Here is a 22,560-nt window from a genome sequence, read left to right as displayed (position 1 = left end):
AAGCTAGATGCCAGATTACGCAAGACGGTGTTTCTAGGCTATCCACGAGGAGTTAAGGGATACAGGCTGTGGGATCCCTTGGAAAAGAAGGTCATCATTAGTCGGGATGTGACTTTTGATGAGGAGTCAGTCCTACGGAGGCGAGCAGGCATGGAGGAGCAGCAGGAGCAGAAGGAGGTCCAGCAGGGCGCTGCTGGACAGCTTACCTCTTTGATTTTGCCTCTTGCAGGTACTACTGGAGGACATGACATTCAGGTGGAGCACCTACCTAAGATGTCTCCACAGGTGGAGAGGACTCAGACAGATGATCGAGGCGAAGAGGTCCAGTAGGAGTGAGCTGGATCGAGAATTGATATCGGTGTTGCCCTACACAAGCCCAAGAGGACCATCAGGCAACCGGACCGATATGGCTTCAAGGAGACGCTGTCATATGCCCTGGTGACAGCGAATGGTGACCCATATACGTATTAAGAGGCTATTAAGAGCCAGGACAGAGAGCGGTGGGTCCAGACGATGTCTGAGGAGATGCAGTCTCTCCACCAGAACCAGACGTGGCGATTGGTGCAGTTGCCACAGGGGAAGAGGCCCATTGGCTGCAAATGGGTCTACAGTCGCAAGAAAGGGCCTTCAGAGCAGGGAGGTATCAGATTCAAGGCGAGGTTAGTAGCCAAGGAATACTCCCAGAAGGAAGGCATCGACTTCAGCGAGGTCTTCTCTCCCGTCGTCAGACATACTTCCATCAGAGTGTTGCTGAACATTGTAGCAGCTCAGGATTTAGAGCTGGAGCAGATGGATGTCAAAACGGCGTTCCTCCATGGACATTTAGAGGAGAGAATTTACATGGAGCAGCCATCCGATTTTAAGGATCCAGGATCAGAGAGAAAGGTTTGTTTGTTGCAGAAGTCGCTGTACGGGCTGAAGCAGTCGCCGAGGCAATGGTACAAGCGGTTCGACTCCTATGTGTGCAGCATTGGACTTTCCAGGTGCGAGTTTGATCCCTGTGTTTATGTTCAGTCTCTTGAGGATGGTTCTAGGGTGTTCCTACTCTTGTATGTGGATGACATGCTTATAGCATGCAAGAGTAGGAAGGTTGTGTAGGATCTGAAGGCATCCTTATCTCGGGAGTTTGAGATGAAGGATTTGGGCCCTGCAAGAAAGATCCTAGGCATGGAGATTTTCAGAGACCGAGCCCGGAGGGTGCTACATCTATCTCAGGGGGGCTACATACAGAAGGTCTTAGAGAGGTTCGGGATGAAGGGAGCAAAGCCGGCGGAGCTGCCACTTGCCGATCACTTCAGACTCTCGAAGACCATGGCGCCACAGACTGAGGTGGAGGCTCAGGAGATGGAGACGGTCCCTTATGCTTCAGGAGTTGGAAGCTTGATGTATGCGATGGTCTGTTGTAGGCCAGACATCGCTCATGCAGTGAGTCAGGTTAGCAGGTTCATGACGCAGCCTAGCAGGGAGCACTGGAGAGCTCTGAAGTGGATATTCAGATACCTGGCGGGTTCAGTTGGAGTTGGCATCTGCTACGAACAGTGAGGAGGTGCAGTGGGATACTCTGACATGTCCAGGGAGGCTCAGGGGCTGATTGGCGGTTATGTAGATACAGACTTTGGTGGAGATGTGGATACCCGGAGGTCTACGACAGGCTTCATCTTTAGCCTGTATGGAGGTCCTATTTCTTGGAGATCGAGTCTGCAGCCTATCACGGCCCTATCCACTACAGAGGCGGAATACATCGGACTGATAGAAGCAGCTAAGGAGGCAATTTGGCTGAAGGGTTTGTTGACGTAGATGGACCTTACTCAGGAGGCCATTAGAGTGCACTGTGACAGCCAGAGTGCACTTCTACTAGCACAGAACTCAGTCTATCATGCAAGGACAAAGCACATCGACATTCGGTATCATCGGATTAAGGAGCTTGTGGAGGATGGCGAGGTGAAGCTGGTAAAGGTACACACCAAGGAGAACCTAGCTGATGCACTTACGAAGGTACTTCCACGGGACAGCTTTCAGAGATGTGTTGAGCTGATTCGGTTGATGGACAGAGTGGAGCTGGTTGAGGCCTTGGGACACCAAGGTGGAGATTGTTGTGATCTAGATGGTGTGCCCAAGGCTCAGGGGACCAAGGCTAAGGCCAAGGTCCATCATTCATGAGGGCTTCATGGAGGCTCTAGGGCTAGTTGGGCCTTAGGTTGAAAGGCTGTGGGCCTTTCGGATTCTTGAGGTCTAAGTTATGTGGGCCTCAAGGGACCAACTCTTTATGGGCCAGGTCTGGGCTCAAGATAGGTGAGATTAGGTCGAGTCATGGGTGTACATGGGCTTGGGTTAACCTAATCTTCCATAGAGTTGGTCAAGAGAGTTTTGGGTTTGGATCACTTGACCCTGTGTTTATATATACATGCACTGTATAGGTTTGATTAAGCCAAGGAATACGAAAACCCTTTCTCCCAAGTCTCTCTCTCTCTTCTCCCTCTCTTCAGCTATTCTCCACGCCCCAAGAGCAAGAAACCCTAGGGTTTCTTGCCACCAGGTCCATAGAAGGCAGGAAAAGCAGAGGCACTAGGGTTTTGAGCCCCTCCCCCTTTGTGCCGCCAACCATATTGCCTCTCCCTCTCTTGCAGCCGCCCAAACATCAGGTCCAGGACTTGGAATCTCTTGCTACGAGGTTGGTACAAGTTTCTCTCAGATCTGAAGTTAATCTGAGGTCGTTTGAGGCGCGGGTGAGATCTCCATCAACAGATCTACAGGAAAGTTTACAGCAGGACAGATCTGCAAGGTCTGGTTCTATCACCTTCTTTCCTATCTAGAACACTCCGATTCGAGATCTACGAATTGGAAGACCTCGGTCCAGGCCTGATCTGGTTGGATACCAGATCTTGGATTTTTTAGAGGTGATCTTAGAGGCGTTCTTCATCTGGAACGAAAGGCTGACGAAGAAGACAGCAACCAGGCTGATTTCGTCAAGGGCCTTCGATCGAGTCCAGAAGTCTCCAGATTTGTTCGTTGCTGGTTCCGCTGCACCCAAGGTCCGTGGGAGGAACCGGGATCGTGCTCCAACAAGAGGCCGCCGAAGGCCAGCGGTGGTCCTCTGTGGCCGCTGGAGGGCCGTGGAAGCCTCCGCGGCTCGGTTCGCCCAATAGGGCTACCGCAACAAGTGAGAAAGATAGAGAGAGACCGTCGGAAATGGGAGGACGTGATGGTGGAGGGGCCACCGAAGGTCTCCAGGTGGCCATCGTGGCCACCAGACGGTGGAAGCAGCACGGCGCAATCACAGCCGCAGAACAGACCGCACCTGTTCATGTGTCGGTCTTTTTTAAAAAGGAAGATGAACAGTGAAGTCGGCACTTAGTTTGCCGGCTTCATTTTTTAAGAATTTTTTAAAAAAAATTAAAAACAGTGAAGTCCCCCCTCGGTCCGATTCTTCCCCCCTCTCTCTTCTCTCTTTTCTCCCATAGATGACACGGAGCCATGGTGGTGCAGCCCTCAAGTGGCCATCGACGGCCGACCGGAACAGCTATTGATACCGATATTCAAAACCTTAGGTGAAACTACAAAATTAAAGAATATAGCAAACATAAGTATTTTAGCTATTCAATTGATAGCTCCACTCTTATAAGGTTGTTTAAGCCAGAACAAAGATGATGGAGAAAATAAATAATAAATGGTAAATTTGAATTTATGTAGTCATTATATCTCATCATAGCAAGTGTTGGTATATGTCAATCGTTCCATGCTGGGCTTGTGTTGACACAAAGCAATACACCAAATCTCAAAACCAACTAGTCCATGTTAGCCTGTATTAACTCATGCTGGTTTGGCACACAAGGTTAATCCATCTTAGTAGATAGAACCTCCTGGTACCACGCCCAAAACAGGGAAAAAAATCTTTTTTCGATTTTCTGGGCATGCCACATCATGTTACAGGCACCATCTGCCATGCCAGCCACTGGCCTGCACAAGCCCCATCATTGGTGCTTGAATTATGGATTTGAAGCCAAATTGAACCTAATAATCAAAATCCGAACTTGGTCCTTTCACTGGGTTTAGATTTCAGTATTGCTTCAAGCTGAACCAAATCCAACCGCTTATGCCCCTAACCACCCTTCCCACACATACACTCATGCTTGTCCCCTTGCAAAAAAGAGTCAGCAATGAACACTTCAAACAAGATAGAAAGCTTCAAACCCATCTCCTTCCTAACAACTAATGTCACAAAACAGATATTATATTACACATGTACAATTAGGCTTCATGATCAATGTTTAATATGTTAATATTGGACATCCTTCTGCCATCATAGGCTTAAATAAGTACTTACTATTCTCTCAAGTGATGACAACAATAAAAGGTCAAAACCACAAAAGTTACCAACAATTTGGAAAAGGTTCTGATTCAAATACCATGTAGCAAATTGATCTAATTCCAAAATTAATGAAGAAACAATTGCCAGACATATTATTAGACTCACAGAAAGATATGACCTAAGAATAAAATGGTGTAATGAATTTACTAACTCATTTATTAGGCATAAAGACCTATTATCCAACTAAATCTTTATTTCAGCCTCTAATAAGCTGTCCTCCATGAATTGTAATGGTGGCATAAAGCATCCTTTTGAGGGTTTATAAATACATTGGAAAGGTTATAAGAAAAATGTTACAGGCATTTATGATGCACACAAAATTTACTTAAGTCAAATTTAGCTAATTAACCATGTTAGCTTGTTTGATAGGACCCACATATCAACTAGAACACTATGCATGATAGTTTTAGTGAGTGATAGTCAAATCCAACTATGTCGGCATTGCATAAAAGTCGGTTTACAGTTTTTAAGGTAAGAGATAATTCACAAAGATGGTTAATAAGCCTTGTGACACAAAATGAGCATAAGGAAAAAGTGGGTTGTAGGAGAAGCCAAAAAGACTAAGCTTTATGCTTATGCTAAAGTGGATCTGCTATTCATCGTCATGATGCATTTGACCATGTCAAAGCAAACACTTATCTGCATTTACACCAGTGCTATAAGTGGACTAAGTAACTTGAATTTGAACAAGAACCAATTAGATTTAAGCATAAATCTAACCCGATATCTAAAAGTGGCTTCTAGGAGGATCCAAAAAGACTAACTTTAAGCTCATGCTCACCAGAAGCAACTAGTCATATTTGTTGATAATCATGACTCTGCCATGTCAAAGCAAACTCTTACTCTCCACATTTACAACAAATAGTAAGTGGGTTAAGTAACCTGAATTCAAACAGGAACCAATAAGATTTAAGCCCAAACCAAACCCAATATCTAATTCTTTGCAATAGGTGTGTGGTTGAAGGTGAAATGGTGGATTTCACACAATCACCCGGCAGAGAAAGAATAAGCAAGATCTTATTCTAGAAGCTTAAGGTAAATCTTCATACATGAAGCATACCCCCACCCCCCTTCCTTTCTTTTTACTAGTTTCCCTCTCACAGACCCTTTCTTTTATATTAAAGGTAATAACAGTGAAGTCTTGAAACTTTAAGCACTCAAATGCAGCACAAAGACAGATTCCAGGCCTTCCAGGATCAAATGTTGGTTGACCATCCAAAACATTAGCGTCTGCAGCAATAACTTTAGGATTTAGATCGAGTTAATAATAAGGTAGTTCTCATTCACAATAAACCAAATAGTTATGAAAGAGCTTTTAGCTACATCTGAATAATCAGAAGTTAGCCACCTGCACTAGCCAACTTTAATTTCCATATGATGTTTCTGATTACAACAAACTCTATGATATATTATTGCACACAATTGCAATAGAGATTGCATTTTAACTGAAAAAAAAAGTTCACCTATTAAAATAAATAGAACCATTGTTAAGTCATGCATGTGCTTATATGAGCATTAGTTCATGCAGTTTAGCAACAAAACAAGGAACATTGTTGTACAAGGTGGTGCCAGGGCATGTTATGAATATTTTAATTTTGCATGTTTTAAAACAGACCGACATTTTTTAAGGCAAATGGCAAATCTGTACATGCACCAGCATGTAATATTGTTTTTACAAAAAATTTTAACAGATTTAATGTTCGAACAAACTGTGGATTCATTATGCAGGCCTAGTATGTTAAGTTTAAAGAAACACCAAAATGCACTAGAGCATGCTTTTCTAACTAAACATTAGGTATACTGTACTCGACGTCCTAAGTGACCATAGGCATATTAATTTAACATAAGTCTTTGCCAACCAACCTGGTGGTTTAGCAATGAAGCTCAATACACGATTAATAAAATTGCCCAAATTATTTAGCAACTCGCTGTTTAACTTAGCCTGCAAGTCTGCCCATGTAAATAAAGTGTCTGATACCTAAAACAAAAAAGGCAGTCAGAATTAGGTCTCAAATACAGAGACAATGGAAAAACTGAACAGTTCTAAATAACAGCAACACTTAACTCACCTCAGGCCTGTTAGTTAGCAAGTAGTATCTCCATACTTCTGGAGGAATCCTCGTATCTTTTGCGTCATTACCAAAAACTCCAATTCCTTTGCTTTTGGAAAACTTTCCTGCAAGACCAAGGAACATGTATGCACATTAAAATCTCATATGCCACATATCCAGCTGTCATAACACTAGATTACTGATGCATCAAAGTCATTCAAAATGGACAAAAAATTGCAGCATTATGTTACAGTTCTCACCCTTGGCAAAGAAAAAAATAACCAGGCATCATTTTAAGAAAATGTATTACGAGACCCTAAAATAACAGTGATAACCAAATTATAATGTACAGATATTACATGAAATATGAAATTTCAGCAAACAACCTGGATCAGAGACAAGTTAGACAAAATTCATGAATGTTTATGTCATGCATACATTGTTCTCCTAAGATATGATAAATAAAAGAACTACTAAAATGTTTTAGGGAATTGAGAAAACCATAAAAAAGGAGCTTTCTCATTCATAATACCAAATATGGATCCAATTCATAATTATGACATATTTATATGACCGCTTGTCAATCTAACATCAAGCCTTCACCCTTCTCACCTGAGCTTGGGACCAGGCATGGTGGTCTTTATCATATCATACTACCAAGTTGAATAAGTCTGGATGATTATGGTTATACCTATGGTATATGTCATTCATAATACCAAGTTGGACAAGTATATATCAAGACAGACTCATGTAAGTGCATATGCTTCTGGCATGCTTGCACTGACTACGAAAAAAGAATCTCGTTAAAAAAAAGGGAAATGTTTCGAGTATCGAGGTTTTATGACTAAGCTGGTGTCCGAATCCAGGTTTCTGATACAGAAGACCAGATTGTGGAATATATACCTCAATATGCAAAGTCAACATAGATGATGATTTTAGATCACTATGTCCTCAGCCTGCAAGTCTGATGCATTGTTGGTGGCCTATATTGCAACAGTCCTTACTTTAAAAAGTGAGGTATTTTTCTTAATCTTATATGGCAAGAGTATTAAGATGTTGTAAGAGTCCTTTTCTTGATGTCCAGGTTACTGGTCTACTAGTTAAACTGAGGACAGTATAACAAGCATTGATTCTAGAATTAACAAGAAGCAAGACAGGACATAACCCTTGAGCATCAGAAAGGTGAAAATAATGGGAATTTTGTCAAAACAGACCACTTTATTTCCCTGTTTGCAGAATTGGGCCACTATTTTCTTTCCTCTTTTGGCAAGAATGGCCAAGTTTCAAGACTTTCAAACACTTTTTCCCTTGTCATGTGGACACACTCCGGCAATTCAACGTTTAAGATATATGCATTCAGCATTCAACAAATATGTCACTCAGTTATAAAAAATATGTTTGTTCACTATAGAAAATGAGTTTACTATAAAAAGAAAATATGAACTCAACTCCACTAAAGCATACAACTAGAGTGAATCTTTTGGGGCCAAAAGCACAAGCATTCTTAAATTTCATAACTGGGCCAATCTTGCAAATATGTAAAAGCAAATCCAAATATACAAAAAGAAAAAAAAATAAAGTGGGCTATTTTTGCAAAAAAAATTCACATAGAAGATTGATTGAAATCACCTCAGTTGTTTGATTGTATAAAGCACTGGTATGGAGAAGTTTGATGCAGAAAGCATTACATATGACCTATGAAGTTAAAGATTGTAAAAAAGAATAGACAGATCTTTTTTTCCCTAATAAGGGGGATAACTGTAGGACCAACTTATCAGAAAAAGGTTTAACAGCCCAAATTGGAAGACAGTTCTGAAATTTAGTCCATAGAAGAAAGATTAAGAGGATGATTCCAACTTAATAGAATAAAGATTAAAGAGGATCATTCCAACTTAGGGTTACCAAGAAAGGAGATACTTGAAAGTAATTCTCTGGAGAAACATGACTAGGAAAAAGATATAAACACAACTTTTACCATAAGATTGCTAAAGGAAAGAGATGGAATGGCATTACATATTCAGATCTGATTGAAATGAAGAAGGACCATTATAACTATCTTAATGAAATGGTGTGTTTTCTTAAAGTACTTGCCTTTGAGAACAGAGGAATTTGGAGGTAAAAGAATTAAGATTTATATTACAAGACATCCACTAGGAGAAGTTAACTGATACTGAGATGGACATCAGAGAGGAGAAAGTTAGGTGGTAGTTGCTCAGTTGACTGGACAGGGAGAGCTTCAACTTATAGTTTCCGATTCTGTTATATCACATTGTCAAGAACAATATCGAGAACACCAAGGTGATGGGATTCCAATGATGGATTCAGCAGTTCATTAGAGACAACAGCATAGAGAGAATAGAAGGCTTAAGTCCAAACTACTGCTCCAGACTCAGTGTACAAGACAGTTTAGAGAGTCGTATCCATTCACGCAGAGTGCGAATGAAGGAACTAGTCCTGTCATAGCAGTGTAACAGAGTGCAACAATATTTTTTTCAATATTTTGGGTGGTGATCACAGGTTCATTCAAGCTACGTGAGGTCCAGATCCCAGGGTGTTCTGTAACTTGGACTTGGAAATCACCTTGATAGCATGGATTGAGGTAAAATGGTTGCAATTTACAACAGGAAGTAATGCAGGTCCATATTTTACCTGATTTGAATGAACCATTAAATGTTCACTGAACAGAAAAGGAAGACGGTTAAAGACTGTATACATTGATTTATAGATATTTAGGCTTCTACATTCCTATGGTGAGGAACCAATAAAGAATTAATCTTGTCTCTAGTAACCTTCCCACTCACCAATCCCAAGAAAAAGGATGATAGGCATTGCAGCATTCAATATCATAGTTAAGAATAATTTTTCCATGTTTTGGAACAATTATGATAACAAAAGAAAATAATTACTTAAAAATACCTGATTCATAATTTAAATATTCTGTCACACTTATAGTCTTCATCATTGTCCACTCTTCACCAGTTCCAAGAAGTGTAGAAGGAAACATAACCTACAATTGACAGGTAAAGATTCAGTAAAAATAGATATGTACTAATAGTTATCCAATATATACTAACAGCCATTATTTTCGCAAGCATATAAACAGGATGGCATTTACTCATCAAAATTTTTGACACTAAGAATTATTTCAAGTCACGTATCACTTTTGATCTCCGTCATTTAAGTACAAGTTTACATAGAAAAGTAAATCACATATATCCATTATCACAAAAAAAGAAGAGCACATAAACAAGAATTGATCCAGTACTAAATTACGACGATGATGGGAAGTAATTTTGTATGTGCTTACATGTTACCATTAGTCTAATTTGAAAGTTAAAAATTCATGATGAATCTAAAGTTTTATGATCATCATCGATACAAGAGCACAGCCTGTCAAATAAACAATTTGGATGTTTTAAGAGGTAGCAGTAGAAAATAAAATAGCTAAGAAATTGAATATTCATTATGGTTGAAGTCTTGAAGAAAATTTGACAAATATACATGAAATAAAAGAAGGTGGAGTTCATGAATGAATGATGCACCATGTTTCAGAAGTCTTCTGGTGCACTTAAGGTACACCACATGTACCAACCTTTTTGTATGTCCAACACAGATGCACTTAGTGTACACATGCGCTTAGCATACATGAGTCTAAGAGATCCAACTGACAAAGAACACAGCCCACAGACCAACTGGTTAGGGCACTGTGCTTACTATGCAATTATAACCATATAACTGTTCTAGTAATTTGAACTATTAAAAAGCCAAGAAAATGTATCCAATTAGATATTCTTAAATCAAAACCTAATATCTGAAGGAGAGAGACAAAGATGATGTCAAATATTGCAGGTAGAATGAATGTCCAATAAGCAATATGGTAAACTGTCAAAACTCTCTTTAAACTCCACTATAAGAATGTGAAATGCAATTATTGATCAAAGAAAAAGCATGAAAAAAGGAACTTGTATAAAATATCTTACTGTGTGAAATGGCACATTATCCTTGCCCATGAACTGATACAACTCCACATTTTCAGGATTCTTCCACCACTTCTCCCAGTCCATGGTGTAGCATGCGGTAATTGAGATATATCCAATTGGGGCATCAAACCAGACATAAAATACCTGGACAACAATATCACCAGAAACAATTTATCATTCATGGTTCAACATAAAATTGGACTCCACTATCAGTCTAGCATAATTTCAATAAAAATTAGATGAATATCTAGATCCCTGATAGAAACATCTTCTCAAAAATGTTAAGCATGGACCTTTTTTCTTGCCTCACCTTATCTTTATACTTCTCATGCGGAACAGGAACTCCCCATTTAAGATCCCTTGTGATACAGCGAGGTTTTAATCCCTCCTTCAGCCATGCGTATGTTGCTTGAATAGCATTTTGGCTCCAAGCTCCAGCCACTGACATACTGTTGATATACTCTTCTAATTTATCCCTCAGCAAAGGTAGCTCTAGAAACAAGTGGTCTGTATCACGAATTTGAGGAGTAGTTTGACATACCTTTACGGAGAATAAGTTTGAGTAAGAAATGGAACAGATATTTTCAAATAAATTTAACACTTTAGGATGCAAAGTTTAGTATGAGATACATTTTTTAAGAGTCAAAGGAAGGAAATTTAATAAAGAATCTAGATAGATGAAACTTACCTTGCACTTAGGATCTTTCAATTCAGTTGGATTTAACAACTTCCCGCATTTTTCACACTGGTCACCTCGTGCAGATTCATAATTACAATCCAGTGTAGGGCACGTGCCCTCCACAAGACGATCAGCTAAGAAGCGTTGGCATGTATCACAGTAAAGCTACATTAAAGGTAGGGGGAATCAGTATCTAAACAAGAAAACAGACAGATGCAGGCAACATATGACTATAAAAAATTCTATAGATTATATCAAAGCTCATGCTAAACCTATTGCCATACTTGCTGCATTGTGTTTTCAGAAAGCCATTTATTTTCCATCAGTTTCTGAAATATTGATTGGCAAACTTCAGTCTGCTGGGGGGTGGATGTGCGTCCAAACTCATCAAAGCTTATGTCAAACCATTTATAAATGTCCCTGTGAATCGCATGGTATCTGCATTGGCACAAACAACATTTTCAAGGGTAGAAAGGTGCAAGATTAGTCTCAAAGACACATGGTGAAGTTTGTTTTATGTTTCTTTTTTTTCTTTTCCTTCTTTTCTTTTCAAAGGCAAAATTAGTGTAACAGGCTCTTCTGCTTATATGCATCTGAAACTTAAGAAAACAATACAAAATATTTCAACAGTATAAGTTCATGGCATTGAGATTTTATGAACTTCTCTCAGCAAAAAATAATGAAAAATATTAAATATACATAAGCCAACAACCAAGTGGTTTGGGGGTTGGCACCTTGCCCCACTTTGGCGGTGGTTCAAGTTTTAATCCTGCTACCATCCTTGGATACCCAAAGAAGGATAATTTGCTCAAAAACAAAAATAGCATAGAATGCAGGTTAACTGTGTGAGCACAAGCATGGTTTTGCAGGTTGTGGATGCAGATCAAGCATGGACCAGGGTGAATGGGCTCGGGTGAATGTTATTAAGGCATAATTATGATACTGGGCAGGTAAGTCCAGCTGGCTAACCATGACTGCTTAAAATGTGACCTCAGCCTCCTGGCTTCCCTTTAACCAATAAAAGAAAATCTGCATATGTAATTGCATAAACATGACATATGCTTTGCAATATAGAAGAGCAAAAAAAAAAGACTAAACACAACATAAGCATATGAAGTAGGATTTTTATTTAAAATAGCGGATAGACATTTCCACCAGAGACCAAAAGCCCTTCATGTATGCAGTAAGAAACATAAAACATTAGTAAATTTTTTAATTATTCATTATCCTTACCTTCATCATTGAGTGAACAGTAACATAGACTAGAAGCACTGGATGAAAGTCAGCTGATAGCTATTGCAACATCCAAAATTGAGCAGTTTCTAATAAGAAACTATGTAAATCGTCAAATAATTCTAAACACATAGAATGGGTCTTGTGACTCTTTTGTTAAAATTTTAGTTATGTTTGTGTGCCAACATTAACAATGATTTTGACTATACTTCACCAATGTAACACTAGGAGAAAAAAAGGGCCAAGTTATATGAAGTAACAGTGCTCATTGCATCATACTTAAATTATTATGTCAGGCTCGGAAACAGCATTGGATACAACAAAATCAGTATAACATTGGTAGGAAGTTTGATATACAATTGCATATTTGGAGATGACACTTTGGAGAGTGGACAACGTTTCCAGGTTGATATGCCATTAACAATTTATGATGACAGTATCATATTAGTACAACAATTTATGATGATAGTATCATATTAGTACAATGTCACATGATACTACTATTTTGGTAGGTTCCTTTTTCTCGATAAGAGTTCAAGACCAATAAAAGATGGACCAAGACAAGCCAAAACCTTTTGAGAAATGAACTGTCACATTGTTGGACGAATCAATTATACAACAATCAAGGAGAATATCACAGCATTTAGCACATATACGTTAAATTTTAAAGTAACTAGGCTAGAAGAACTTACAATTAATTTCATTTAAAGACTTTCAATATGTTTGGCACATTAGAGTGATTTTCTAAGCACTGAAAAAAACTCTTGTGCCAACAATGTTACTTAATGTTATACCCTAGCACCAAAGGTAGGGTATCTTACACAATTTTATAAAACTTGCATTGTAACATCGCATGGTACATATTATACATGTTAAATTCCAATGCAATCTTTAGCCAAAAATAAAATAAAATAAAATGAGAAACAGAAACCAAAATTCTATGTAATGCTTGATACAGGTTCATGTAGTTGAGGCCTACAATCAAAAAATAGATTCTTCTTCATTTAACGGCAAAAACAGCATTTATTACTGAGAAGCATACAAGATAGAAGAAGCATGGAACCAGATTGATTAGGCATTGTGCATGTCTTCATTTTATCAGGGTTATTGATTTAATCTAAGGGGCTGGCTTTATTAGTGTTGTTGGTTGATTTGTTTCGGCCAGTCCAAGCAGCAAGTCAAGGTGCACATATATTAGGTTAGACTGGGTCAAAGGCCATCTTGGGGCCTTTGGTTGGATTGCAATATAACAGCCCAAGTTTAGCCCAAAATGCCACAGGCTAAGCTTAGCCTGTAGAGTAATTAGTTATGCTCAAGTTGGCAAAACTTATAGCTTTGGCTAACCAAATCTTTTTTCAGCACAGAAATAGCCCAATCATGGGTTGCAAACATATCTTTTATTATTTGTTTTAAAAGAAGATATTGCAAGAGTTTTATTATTTTTATACTTTGGAATGCAAGTGTTATTGAACTTCTTTCTTGTTATGCTACAACCTACACAAATGCCTGGATTATTTTTTCACCATCATGCACACATTTTTCAAATAAGGGCCAAGTAAGACTGGGTTATAAAGCTCAGAAGCAACCAGCCAAGGCACATCAAGCCCAGGCTCAGTCTGGTAGGCTGGTACAACCATATCTTGGCTGAACTTGTCCTAAATGCAAGATGGTTCAATTAAAACTCATAGGCTTGTCCGGCAGAATGCACAACCCTACTAGCACATCTTATTTGAATCGAGTAATGTATAAATATGGGTCACAGTAATATGGAACTCAGGTCCAGATTCATTTTCAAAGAGAGAGTTTGGGTGGACTAAGCAAGATTTAACCAAATAGATGTTTTTTTATCAAGGTTCCACTGTATCGGTACCGAAGCCTAGACCGGTCGGCCTGTGGTATGGTTGCCGTTCAGTACGGAGTCCAAAACAACACAAAGAGACAGCAGAGAGAGAGAGAGAGTGTGTGTGTGTGTCTGAGAGAGAGAGAGAGAGGGAGGAAAGGAGAGGGAGAGGGAGAGGGAGAGGGCCTTCGGAGGCTGTCAGAGGGCAGGCGAGGCCATCGTACCACTACCAAGCTCAGTGGAAAGCTGAAGGAGGGCTAAGCGAGGGAAAAAGAAGAGGGAGAGAAGCCTGTAGGAGGCCTTTTAAGGGCCAGCGAGGGTGCTGTGCCACTGTCGAGCCCAGTGGAAAGATGGAGGGGCTCCGTTGTTCTTCCGATCGAAACAAGGACTTCGGCCTCTATGTAATTTTTTATGTTGATTTTATTGGGTGAAGTCCGCAACACCGCTGCCAACTTCACTATTTAATTTTTTTTTCTAATCTTCAATTGAAGTCGGCAACCATGTTTCCGACTTCACTTGATAAAACCAAAATAAAAAACAAAACAACGGCAACTTCACTTGATAAAACCAAAATAAAAAACAAAACAATAGCCAAAACCCCTATTTCGATAGGAAGAAGGACAGAGCCCCTCCTCTGGCTCTCTAGCAGGCTCGGTAGTGGCACAGTGGCCTTGTCGGGCCTCCAGTGGCCTTCTCTCTCTATCCTTCCCTCCCTCCGCCCTCCAACTTTTCACCGAGCTCAGTAACAGTGCGGCAGCCCTCTGGCAGTCTTCGGAGGCCCCCTCTCCCTCTCCATCTCTTTCCTTCCTCTCTCTCTCTTTTTCTATCTTTCCTTATCCCTCTCCCCCTCCATCACCGGTTCCTCATTTCAATTGAAGGAACCCTCCCAATCCACCAGCAGCACGACTCGATACGCCTCAAATCGGGCGGTCCGAGACAGTTACGCAAACCCTACTTCTTACACATACCCACAATTTCAAGTGCTGGTCCATGCTGACCAGCATATTGCATGCATATAGCTAGTTGAGTTCTTTGTTTCCCCATCCAATTTGATCATTTGAACTCTCTAACATTTTGTTTGGATTTCCAAGCTAGTTTCCTCAAGTGTCAGATTTCTATTTCAAACAATTTAACAGGTTTATTCATCATTCGATGAATTTGGATTATCTATTATTCTCCACCTTGATCACCCAACAAATTACTATTTCTCTATCATTGATCCTTTGTGTTGTTTTATTCCACTTTTGTGGGTTTAGGCATTAGGCTTCTTTCATTTCCTATCATGTCTTTTTTCCATAGAATTATTACATAACTGTAGAGATGTTTTGACCCTAAATGTTAAAATTTATAATAGTAGCTGTTTTAAAGACTATATGCATAACTATTAAGCTTCAAGGTCTTCTTTGCTCAACAATCTCTCTTACCCTTCTTTTTTAAAGAAAAAAAGAAGAACAATATTTGTTAATCAAATCCATAGAAAAGTAGACAACAATAATCAAATTGGATACTCCTTACAAAGCGTCAAATTTCGATGTTGGATAACAATGAAGGTCCTAATCACAAAGTATGCACTAAAAGTACCCAAAATGCAGTTTATGAAAATAGTTTGATGAAAAACCATGCCATTAACATATAGTCAATGAATCAATTCATCTAGACACCCTCGATTAAATTGCAACCTAGACTAAGGTTTAGTTTGGAACAGGGATGGGTTTTTCGAGGATAAGTTAGGGTTAGATTATAACATATTTAGCTAGAATAAACATCATGCTCTTTTTGGAATAAATTGTTCCTATCTGAAGGAAGGATGGTACATTTTTTTCTTTTCTATTTGGATGCTGATTGGGGAAAACAAATGTTGTTTGGATGTTATTTGAGGACCATTGCAGAAAAAAGGTGAGTTTACAAAATTGAACAATTTTGCCCATCCAATCTATATTATTACATAGCATAATATTATAAAATCTTACAATATGTCCATCATCCTTCTTCGAACATGGAGGCATGTGGAATGGAAATTATTTTCCATAGCATGAGAGGACAACCCTAATCTAGAAGGCGATAATATTATAGAATATATTATATTCTATAATATTGTATAATAACATTATATATTATAATATTATACAATAATACAATATATTAGAATATTATATATAATATAGTACATCATTATTAAATAGTATATTAAAATATTATATTTAAAAAAACACGGTATTTTATCATACTAAATATTACATTATATGATAATATATCATATAATATTTTCATACATAATATAAAAAACATAATAAAATATATAATGTTATGTATGATAGTATATGTTGGTGCAAAAATCCGCCTGCGCCGGAGAAGCTGGAGTCGAGGGAGTCGCGGTCACCGCCGGGACCTGCAAAAGAAGTCTAAACCGGAGTTGAGGTTGCTCCGGCAAGACCCTCCGACGCTCAAGTCAGTTCTCTGCCTCAACAAGAATGGAGTGCTCGAACGAAAATTTTAGCAGAGTTTTGGGATAGAAAATAGAGCTTAGAGAATAACGTATCTGGGTCTCCCTTTTATAGGCGGAGGGGGCAACAGACTGATAGCGATGTCCGTAACCGTCTGGCAGTGGGCTGCCCAGGGTCAGGAGGAGTTTGTTGCGAAGAGTAGTGGAGTGGGATCGTGGCTGTCACCGGGACATGCCACGTGGAGTCTGTTGCGGGGAATGGAGCTGCGTCCGTTGTCGCGACTTGCCAGAGGGTGGAGGAACCGCGTAGTATCCGTCGCAGGAAGTGGAATAGAATCGTGACCATTATTGTGGTTTGCCAGGGAGTGATAGAGCCGCGCGGAATCCGTTGCAGGAAGTGGAGCAGAGTCGTGGCCGTTACTGCGGCCTGCCAGGGAGTGGAGCCGCGCGGAATCTATTGCAGGAAGTGGAGCAGAGTCGTGGCCGTTACTGCGGCCTGCCAGGGGGTCCAAGCCTGTCGGCCGAAGTTCGGCTGGAGCGTCTGGCGGAGAGAGGTGGCTAGCTATCCGTCTGAGAGGAGCTCGGAGTCCGGCTCCCGTAGGAGTCCGGACGAAGTCTTCCTTCAGTCGAAGTCGAGGACGAGGTCCGGCTTCCGTGGGAGTCCAGACGGAGTCTTCCCGCAGCCGGAGTCGAAGACGAGATCTGGCTCCCGTAGGAGTCCGGGCGAAGTCTACCTGCAATTAAAGTTAGGGGCGAAGTCCGGCTCCTTTAGGAGTCCGGACGAAGTTTACCAGCAATTGAGGTCGGGGACGGAGTCCGGCTCCCGTAGGAGTCCGGACGAAGTTTACCAGCAATTGAGGTCGGGGACGGAGTCCGGCTCCCGTAGGAGTCCGGATGAAGTCTTCCTGCGGCCGAGTCGGAGACGAGATCTGGCTCCCGTGGGAGTCCGGACGAAATCTACCTGCAATTAAAGTCAGGGGCGAAGTCCGGCTCCCTTAGGAGTCCGGACGAAGTTTACCAGCAGTTGAGGTCGGAGACGGAGCCCGGCTCCCGTAGGAGTCCGGGCGAAGCCTTCTAGCAGTTGAGGTCGGGGACGAAGTCCGGCTCCCGTAGGAGTCCGGATGAAGTCTTCCTGCGGCCGGAGTCGGAGACGAGATCTGGCTCCCGTGGGAGTCCGGGCGAAGTCTACCTGCAATCAAAATCAGGGGCGAAGTCCGGCTCCCTTAGGAGTCCGGACGAAGTTTACCAGTAGTTGAGGTCGGGGACGGAACCCGTCTCCCGTAGGAGTCCGGGCGAAGCCTTCCAGCAGTTGAGGTCGGGGACGAAGTCCGGCTCCCGTAGGAGTCCGGACGAAGTTTACCAGCAATTGAGGTCGGGAACGGAGCCCGGCTCCCGTAGGAGTCCGGGCGAAGCCTTCTAGCAGTTGAGGTCAGGGACGAAGTCCGGCTCCCGTAGGAGTCCGGACGAAGTCTTCCTGCGGCCGGAGTCGGAGACGAGATCTGGCTCCCGTGGGAGTCCGAGCGAAATCTACCTGTAATTAAAGTCAGGGGCAAAGTCCGGCTCCCTTAGGAGTCCGGACGAAGTTTACCAGCAGTTGAGGTCGGGGACGGAGCCCGGCTCCCGTAGGAGTCCGGACGAAGCCTTCCAGCAGTTGAGGTCGGGGACGAAGTCCGGCTCCCGTAGGAGTCCGGACGAAGTCTTCCAGCAGGTGGTCGACCACCGCCGAACTTGGGTGGAATCCGCCCGTCGTGGTGAGTCCAGTCGACTTTGGTGGGGGTTCATCCGTCGGCAGAACTTGGGAATGTTGCGGAGGCTCAGCCGCCAGAGAGGTTCGGCGGGGTGTCGTCGGAGGTCTGACGTCAATAGAATCCCCGGAGGATCGCCCCTATTACGAACTTCGGTTGGGAGGTATTTTATACCCAACAGTATATATTATATATTATTTGAATATAATTTATAATATTTTTTGTACAATACCACGATATTATTATGTTACTAGCATTATATATAAGAAGGCTAAATCAGTCATTTCTCATAATATTATTTGAATATAATTTATAATGTTTTTTGTACAATACCACGATATTATTATGTTACTAGCATTATATATAAGAAGGCTAAATCAGTCATTTCTCCGCATAATTGCAAGGATATTTAAACCAAGTTAAACCCCAACTTTAAACTTACACCTGCATGCCTTTGGTATAAGTTAAACCACATTTATATGGGACAGCAAAGTGTTGATGAATTGTCAGGTATAACATATCCCAACCCTGAAATCCAGTATTTGGCCACATACATCAGATAAAGTGGGGATAAACCCCCTTTATCCTGGTTCTAAGCAATGCCTAAGGATCAAATTGCATGAAATTGTCATCCTAAAAGGTGATTTCTGATTACAAGAATATGGCTCAAAGAAACAAGAATTCACTTCGAACATAAAAATAATAAATGGGTCAAAGATAAGTAAAAGTGTGTTTATAATCACAATAAGTTAAGCATAATGATAAATCCAAGCATGATCATTTTTAACTTTTGACTCCATAAATCAGATTTTACACCAATAGCACATGGCACAAAACATACTCTGTGAGTCCTTTACACACAGCACTAGCATTAGTAGCTCAATGTTAACATTCAGCAAGCTATTGTGCCAATGTGTGCCAAGCATGCTGAATTACTTGCATAACTAATCATACCAGCATATGTACTATGGCAATGCTAGCCCAGTACACCATCAGCACATGATACTACAATGCTTGCTAGATGAAATTGTTAGCAAAAGGCAATTTCTAGATGTGCAAGATATTTAAGTGAATGAATTACTTGAACAAAACAGAATGTCCAAAGACAGACATCTCACGAGACAATCAACTTCTTTATCATTTTGCGAAGCAACCAAAAAATCACAAAAATGGATAGGACACGTGAAAAGTGTGCCAAGGCACTCCAAAGGTATAAGGCCCCAAAGGCATAGGGCCCATCTCTTGCACTTTGGCTACCCCCAGAAGATGCCTCTTTAATAAGGTGATCAAAAGGCACTCAAGGCTTGTTTTTCTACATGAACCCCAGCACACATCAAGGCACAGCTCAAGATAAAGCAACAAACCCCTAAAACCCATAGTCCAAAGCTATTCATCAAGTAATGCTCAGAATTAAGAAGCCAAAGCAAAAAATGACTCATTCACCGAGAATAGAGGGAGAAAAACAAAGAAGAATCGGCAAATTATAGCTTCATCTAAGAGCTTCTTCACTGCTAAGTCCTCCAGTTCTTCGTCCTCCTCATGCCTTCTTCATGCTAAATAAATTATACTTTCAAATTAGAGTTTCTTCACATGTTAGTCCTCTTCTTCTTCCTCCTCCTCCTTATAGGAGGAACAAAAAACTTGTCCACTTTTTCTCTTGTTGGGTAAAACACAAATTTCATCATTTTTTATATTTTTCAACTTACTTTGCTAAGGTATGCATCTTGCTTTGCACCTTGCACCTAGGCTCCAAGAAATCTTGGCATCTTAATATATTAGCATCCCTTGAGCCTTTATTATACTTGGGTAGGACTATTATTGAGACAGACATAAGGATGGACTTTAATGCCATGGTAACCATAGAATTCAAGAGTCTTGCACTACAGCAATAAATGTTTGGTATAAACTCTCAACTACAGGGCTAACTAACTATGCCTATGCGTATTGCGATCAACAATAGTTGTATCTATGATATACCTCGAGGAAAAGTTTGGTCACTATGCAAGTAGACTCTTCATTATTTTCACCTCCTTCTCTAGAATCTAGAATGTTGTGGTTGATGGTCGAGGAGAATTTCTTCAAGCTTATGGCATGACACATTCAAAAAGCTCTAGTTTTACATCAAGTATCAAGACCAACTTCAGCTTTTCTTTCCTTTTCTCCCTGATGCATCTTAAAATGAAGTTTGATTTTCAGTGATACTTTATGGGTCTCCTCTTCCTTATATGCATCTCTACACATTATCAAAATTGTGCCTTGAGAAGATCTATCTTAGAGTCCTTTCCATGTCAAATAATGCTTCAGAAGGATGCTTTTCTTGTAGCAATTATACACTGCCTCTGCTAGCGCATTAGCACCTCTTTTTATGTCTGTAATAGCATCAATGCATCATCATTTAGCCCTGCATCTAACCTAACACAAACAAATGAGATGATTAAAACTTTAATCTGATTAACTTCAAAGCTTCCTAAATAACTAGTACAAGGGAGAGGACACTGAATAAATGACAAATTCAGAAATCAAGGATTTCTAGACCTAATTTTCACTCTTGCACAACTATGAACATGATGCCTCATAGTACCCATATGCATCAAATAGTTCCCACAAATCATCAAGTCAAGCAGATATTTTGGGCCAAGCTTCTTTAGAGAAGTTTTATCAACACTATTTCTATTCCTATGTATCCATAACCAACTCCCTCTAGCTTATTTAGTGAAACTCCTACCTTCACCACCCAACACTGGAAAATCGCTTGCATCACCTAGCTGCATCTTTCATGAGTTGGAGAAAATCTTGTCAGGCACTTTCTACATCAACTTTCCATATTTCACCTATGACCAACTCTTTAGTCATATCAAGTTGGATGGGATTTCTAACATGCAATTGAAGACTCATTCAGAGAACATGCACAAATTAACGAGAAAAGGTTATATTTCTATTTTTCTAACTCAAGACCTTTCGTGCGGTCGGAACTTACCCAACAAGGAATTTCGCTACATTAGGACCGTTATAGTTACGGCTGCCGTTCACCGGGGCTTCGGTCGCCGGCTCCCTGTCATCAGGTCACCAACTTCCTTGACCTTCCGGCACTGGGCAGGCGTTAGCATTCAAAATCTAAAATCCACAATGGGTTCAAAACCCATATACTATTAAAAACAGAATAATTTACAGCTCTAGACATAAATTTCAGAAGAACTAAAACCACAGGTCAAGTTTGAGTGGCACTAACTTATCACAAATCTCTTTCGGTGAGCAATTCTCCTCCATGGCCTTGGTCTCCGTGGCCGTTCCATATTCATCCGTCCCACAAATATAAACGGTATTATAACTCCGAAGCCGGCAGTACCGAGCAAACACATCGGCGCTCAGAACACCTGCACCGGATTGAAAAGCTCTCATCTTTCCAATCACAACATCGAAAAAACCCAGAAAAAAACCGTCTTTGACCGAAAAAATGGGGAACAAAAAGCTACGAAATCGAGAAATATGGGAATAAATTACAGCCGATGATATTGCCGAGATGGGGTACGTTGTTGACGTAGGGGAGGGCGCTAGTGATGAGGATGTTCCGGCGGCCGGGGACCGGAAGCGTGGGGGATTTTTTTGCCGGAGAATCTCCCATCCCGAAGTCGCCGGAGAGGAGGTGGTGGAGAGCACTGATGAAAGCGATCAAGGGACGTCAGCAGAAACCCTCGCAAACTTTTAATAAGTGGGCTGCGGGCGTGGAACAGCATCAGGTTCCGCCAAGTGGAGAGCCGAACTGGACAAGCCACCTGATGGGAGTGGTTCGGGTAACCCAGTTTAATACTTGAACCAAATCGGTGTCTATTTTATTTATATCATCATTCATCATTCTGACCTTATTTGAATCCTGACGTCCAGGATATCCTAATTCTTACTCTATATAAAAGCAGCTATATTTTCCATCCTTCCAATTTATGCAACGATCTTTCGGTTTCTATGATATTTCTAATAAAATTTCTCTCTTCAAAATTTAAACAATATGAGAAATTAATATCTTTCTGCCCATAATTGGAGACCGTAGAAAAAAGACAGACAGAAAATCATAGTTGTGAGAGAGGCAACCTCCTTGCAATTCTTTTCTAATATATATATATATATATATATATATATATATATATATATATATATATATATATATATATATATATATATATATATATATATATAAAAGAGGTTTCCCTATTTGACACATAAGT

General features: G+C 40.6%; 1 protein-coding gene across 1 annotated transcript in view; it reads right to left on the bottom strand.

Moving 5' to 3' along the window:
- Nucleotides 1-22,025, bottom strand: part of LOC105033934 (probable methionine--tRNA ligase) — a 37,131-nt gene extending 15,106 nt beyond the window's left edge. The window contains exons 1-9 of the mRNA XM_010908919.4: nucleotides 21,842-22,025; nucleotides 21,570-21,714; nucleotides 11,364-11,517; nucleotides 11,089-11,244; nucleotides 10,711-10,941; nucleotides 10,401-10,544; nucleotides 9,337-9,427; nucleotides 6,439-6,545; nucleotides 6,233-6,347 (exon numbers count right to left, since the gene is read on the bottom strand). Coding sequence (XP_010907221.1) covers nucleotides 6,233-6,347; nucleotides 6,439-6,545; nucleotides 9,337-9,427; nucleotides 10,401-10,544; nucleotides 10,711-10,941; nucleotides 11,089-11,244; nucleotides 11,364-11,517; nucleotides 21,570-21,714; nucleotides 21,842-21,962 — 1,264 coding nt within the window. The 5' untranslated portion in view covers nucleotides 21,963-22,025. The remainder of the gene's footprint in view (nucleotides 1-6,232; nucleotides 6,348-6,438; nucleotides 6,546-9,336; nucleotides 9,428-10,400; nucleotides 10,545-10,710; nucleotides 10,942-11,088; nucleotides 11,245-11,363; nucleotides 11,518-21,569; nucleotides 21,715-21,841) is intronic.
- Between the last annotated feature and the right edge of the window lie 535 nt (nucleotides 22,026-22,560).

The sequence above is a fragment of the Elaeis guineensis genome, chromosome 15 (genome assembly GCF_000442705.2).
Source record: "Elaeis guineensis isolate ETL-2024a chromosome 15, EG11, whole genome shotgun sequence".
Classification (NCBI taxonomy): Eukaryota; Viridiplantae; Streptophyta; class Magnoliopsida; order Arecales; family Arecaceae; genus Elaeis; species Elaeis guineensis.
This window is presented reverse-complemented; position numbering and strand designations above follow the sequence as displayed.